At 57.8% G+C, this 4,190-nt stretch overlaps 1 protein-coding gene across 1 annotated transcript in view; it reads right to left on the bottom strand.

Annotated features, from left to right (window-relative positions):
- The window catches only part of Foxo6 (forkhead box O6), a gene marked incomplete at its 5' end in the record, with an annotated part of 20,090 nt that extends 15,901 nt beyond the window's left edge, over positions 1-4,189 (bottom strand). The window contains one exon of the mRNA XM_010626079.3: positions 3,932-4,189. Within this exon, the coding sequence (XP_010624381.1) occupies positions 3,932-4,189 (258 nt within the window). The remainder of the gene's footprint in view (positions 1-3,931) is intronic.
- Between the last annotated feature and the right edge of the window lies 1 nt (position 4,190).

Here is a 4,190-nt window from a genome sequence, read left to right as displayed (position 1 = left end):
GTCTGCGGGGCGTGCCAGCAACTGTGCCAGGAGCGGCTGGCACGGGCTCGTGCCCAGGAGGCGGGCAGCTGCCAGCCCCTCGCTCGTGCAGTGAGGGGGGTGAGGACACCCCTCAATCCGGGCTCACACCGCCTCCTACTGCACCCCCGCCAGCCCTTGGGGGATCCCCAGAGGACAAAGGAGGAGGAGGGAGCCCTTGGGAGCAGGCTGAGGGCAGAGAGAAATGGGGGCCTCGCACTTATAGCCACTCTGTGCTGTGGCAGGACGCTGCTCCTGGCCTCTCTATCAGTCCTCCTCTTCCACCCCTACCCCACCTGGAACTTACACGCTAAGGCCTGGACCAGATGGGGGAACCACCAGCTCCTCTGATCCCAGCCCTCAGCAACACAGCTGCTCCTGCCCCTGAGGGAGAAAGTAAGTCCCTATCCACTGTGTTCCTCCCCACCAGGCCTGGGGACAGGAATGGGAGGTGCCCAGGCCTAGCCTGGGAGCTCCCAGAGGAGCTGGCAGCCAGGAAACACAAAAGGAGGCTGAACAACTCCAGAAGAAGGCGCACCACAGCTCAGAGAAGCCAGGAAGACTTCCCAGAAGAGTCAGGGCTAAGGGAAAGTGGGGCTGGAGAGTGTGAGAGGGAGTGGGAGGCCCTACCCAGATATCCATACTCTCTGAACAAGTTAGAGGGAGGGAACCTCCAGGCCAGGCTGAGATGCTCTGTCCCAAGGGGAACAGGACCGGCACGTTAAGTGTGACTCTGAGCACCAAGCCCAGGTTTTTTCTCGGTATCTTGAGCCTGCTACTAGTCTTGCCTCCTTTAATTGTTATCCTCAGTAACACTTGATTATGTCTCCACATCACATATGGGGCCACCAGGCAAAGGCTCCGTGCATAGGCCCATTCCACTTTCCCAAGCCACCTCCCTGGCCATGCCTGGGAGCCTTGGGCTCCAGCCTGGCATATCCAAAGGGTACCAAAAAGTCAGCATCACAATCCTACCTCCTTGCATTTGGGTATGCAGTCAACATCTCCTGGAAGACTATCTTCCAAATTCTCTCCTCTTCAGTGAAGGCCCCCAGATCAAGTGCCACCACCTCTGTGGGAACCCACCTGACTCCCAGGGCACAACTCTCTCCTACTCCTACTCCTTCTCCCACCCCCAGCCTTTACCTATCTGCAAAGCAGAGGGCTTAGGAGAGGGAACTGGCTGAATCTGGTGCACCCTGAAAGCAGAGCCAAGGCCTTCCTCTAGACTCCCACCTATGGAACACAGGGTGTGGTACACCCCAGGGATTCAAGTGCAACACTTTTGTTGGGAGGGAGAGAGAGGGAAAATAATGGGCCCTAGCCCCACCTGGCACCTGAGGTGTATTGCAGCCTCTGTTAACCAGAGATCTGTTAAGAGTTGGGAATGGCTCCTCCATCAGGCCTCCGGAGGAACTGACTGGGAATGGGGGAAGGGGTGCAGGGGCAAGAAGCTCGAGAAATGAGAGAATAAGAAGACTCTTCACCCCACCTAGAAAGCTGGAGTTGGAGGAAAAAGGGGACAGCCCCTGAAGGGACAGCACAGGACCGATCCCCTCTAGTGCCTAGGTCATCTTGGCCAGGCCCAAGGGCAAGAGCTCAAGCCTGAGGCTTCTCCAAAGCCCCAGCCCAGGACTAAAAGCCAGGCACAAGGGAGAACCAGTGTGTCACCATCAGTGTGGTGGAAACTGCATCCGGTAGGCAGGCAGGCAGGAGCCCTGGGCTCTTGTCCAGGACCTGCTGCTCACTGATGTCCTCAGTCTTATCATCTTCCAAGGCCTCAGTCTCACAGTCTGAGCAATGAACTCAAAGTACTGAATTATCTTCAAGCATACTCCCACCCAATTCTAGGATTTATACCTGCCCCTGCTCAAAAGCCTTTAGTGTCCCCCTCCCACTCCAGCTGTCAGCAAGACCCTGTTCCAAAGAGGCTCTGTGTGGCCCTGGAAGGAGACAAGACTGGTTGGAATTCAGCTTTCCCATCTTCTAAAAGTGTTGGACCATAGGCAGCTCGCCCCCCTACTCTGCCTGTGCCCTCTATAAGTGGCCACAGTAAAACCCACCTCAAGGTCTGCTGAGACCATCAAAAATGCAAGGGTACCTGGCATGAAGCTTGGCCTTGCCATGCTCAATGAACTGCAGCTGTCTCCTGGCTTCCAGTCCCAAGTCCCCTCTCCCTATCTTCCCCATCCGCCCTCATCCATCAAGCCCAGCTGGAACTCCACCACCTGTGGGAAGCCCTCCTGGCCTTCTGGCCCACTGTACTCTCCTGACTCAGGATCCTCCGCAGCATCAACTCATCTCCTCACTCTTTCACTACACATGCTGCTTGATGCCAGGCTCTATGCTGGGTGCTGTAGGCTCAGAATGGCTCTGATATTGCCAGTGTCTTCCAAAGGTGAGGTAGGAAAGGGAAACAAGGCAGGACAAAAATGACTAAAACCCACTGCAGGCGTAGAGAGGGCCAGAGAAGAGGGAGTTCTAAGATGGCTAAAAAGGGTTAGGGAGGGCTTCCTGGAGGAGGCATCTGAACTCTGTGCACGTAGGGACAGTGACTACAACCATAGGGAGGAGGAGCAGAAGGTGGACCAGGGCATGTAGAGTAGAGAGGGAGGTGGGAGCAAAAAGCCAAGAAAAGGACACAGTGTGAGGAGTGGTCTGGTGGGGGTTGAGCCTTAGGGTGTGGGGAAGGAGATTCATGTCTACTTCTCTGGCCTGTGTCCCTGGTCCCATAGTGGCCTGCAAGAGCCAGAGAAGCTGCCAGCACAAAGCCTGCGAGCCATGGGCTCCCAGGTCAGGACACTCTGACCCCTACAACGTTGCCATGGGCATCTGGAGTGATCAATGTCCACAACCTCCCCTCTGCCACTAGCACTTTGCTTCCTGGGACCCTGCTGCCAGCCACCAATAGGGTACAGCCCCCTCCCTAGATATAGGCATGCCTCTCTCACTAGGGCCCCCCCTCCCATAGGGAGTCTGACAGCTTACCTCCTAGGCACAAGCCCCTTCCCTTCCCCATCTCCAAAGGCACAGACTAGCCTCATTCTCCAATAAGATGGCCAGAGGAACTAGGTCTGGAAATGACAATCCAATCAAGCCCCTGTCCCTGTCCTTTCCCAAGATGGCTCTCCCCCTTTCCACTGCCTGGCACTGAGGCCTTCAAGGGGGTACCCCACCCCTCCCCCAACCCCAAAATGCATCTGGGCCTAGAAAGCCAAGGAGGTGGAAGGCAAGCTCCCTGGGATGAGCAGGGGCAGATTTCCTAGCCTTTAACACCATACCCTGACACCAGCACCGGTTAACACCCTACCTCCCCCGACTTGCTTAGCCAGGTAAGCGATCAACACCATTTGTCCCATAACTCACATCTCAGGTCACCTGCCAAGCTCCCCACCCCAGCCTGGTTGATGCTCCAGGGTGAACTCTTGGCACCACAGAAAGAACTGTAGGCCCATGGTTGGCACTCCTCACCCTAGGGCCAGCTGGAGGAAAGGCAGTGGAGATTTGGGAGGGAAAGCAGCCACTGGCCCCAAGTCATCACTCCAGCTCTTTAAAAAGGAGAGGGTGAAACAAGAGTAATACAAAAGCAAACTCGGGGGAGCAGGGCCTCCTCAATATTCGCGACCTGGGAATGGGCTCCTCTCGGCGATGCCCCCAAGAACGGGTGGGGATGTTGCTCGGGGATGCCTCAAAGAGGCAGTCCCTTGTCACCCTACCAGACTTCCCATCCCGCATCCCTCCTGGAGAAGGATCACGCACACAGCTGCTCCCAGCACGCCCCCATCTGTCCACCGGCCGGCCCCACGCCCTGGGCGCACAGTCCGTGACCCCTGGGACCTCAGAGCCCCTCCCGACTGCCCGCCCAGGAAGCCCCAGTCGGGGTCCCAGCCCGTTCGCAGCCGGACGCCCCCACCTTCCAGCCAGCCGAGCTGTTGCTGTCGCCTTTATCCTTGAAGTAGGGCACGTAGCGGACCATCCAGTCGTAGATCTGCGAGAGCGTGAGCCGCTTGTCCGGGGCGCTCTCAATGGCTTTGGTGATGAGGTCGGCGTAGGACAGGTTCCCCCACGCGTTCCGTCGGGAGCTCTTCGCTTTCCGCAGCGGTCCGACCTCTGCGCCCAGTGGCGGCGCGGGGGCCATCGCAGGGGCCGTAACCCGGCGCTCCGGCCCGCAG

Source organism: Fukomys damarensis, unplaced genomic scaffold (assembly GCF_012274545.1).
Source record: "Fukomys damarensis isolate Sample0158 unplaced genomic scaffold, DMR_v1.0_HiC HiC_scaffold_23, whole genome shotgun sequence".
NCBI classification, from domain to species: Eukaryota; Metazoa; Chordata; class Mammalia; order Rodentia; family Bathyergidae; genus Fukomys; species Fukomys damarensis.
Note: the sequence above shows the minus strand (reverse complement) of the source record. Positions and strands in the feature narration are given on the sequence as shown.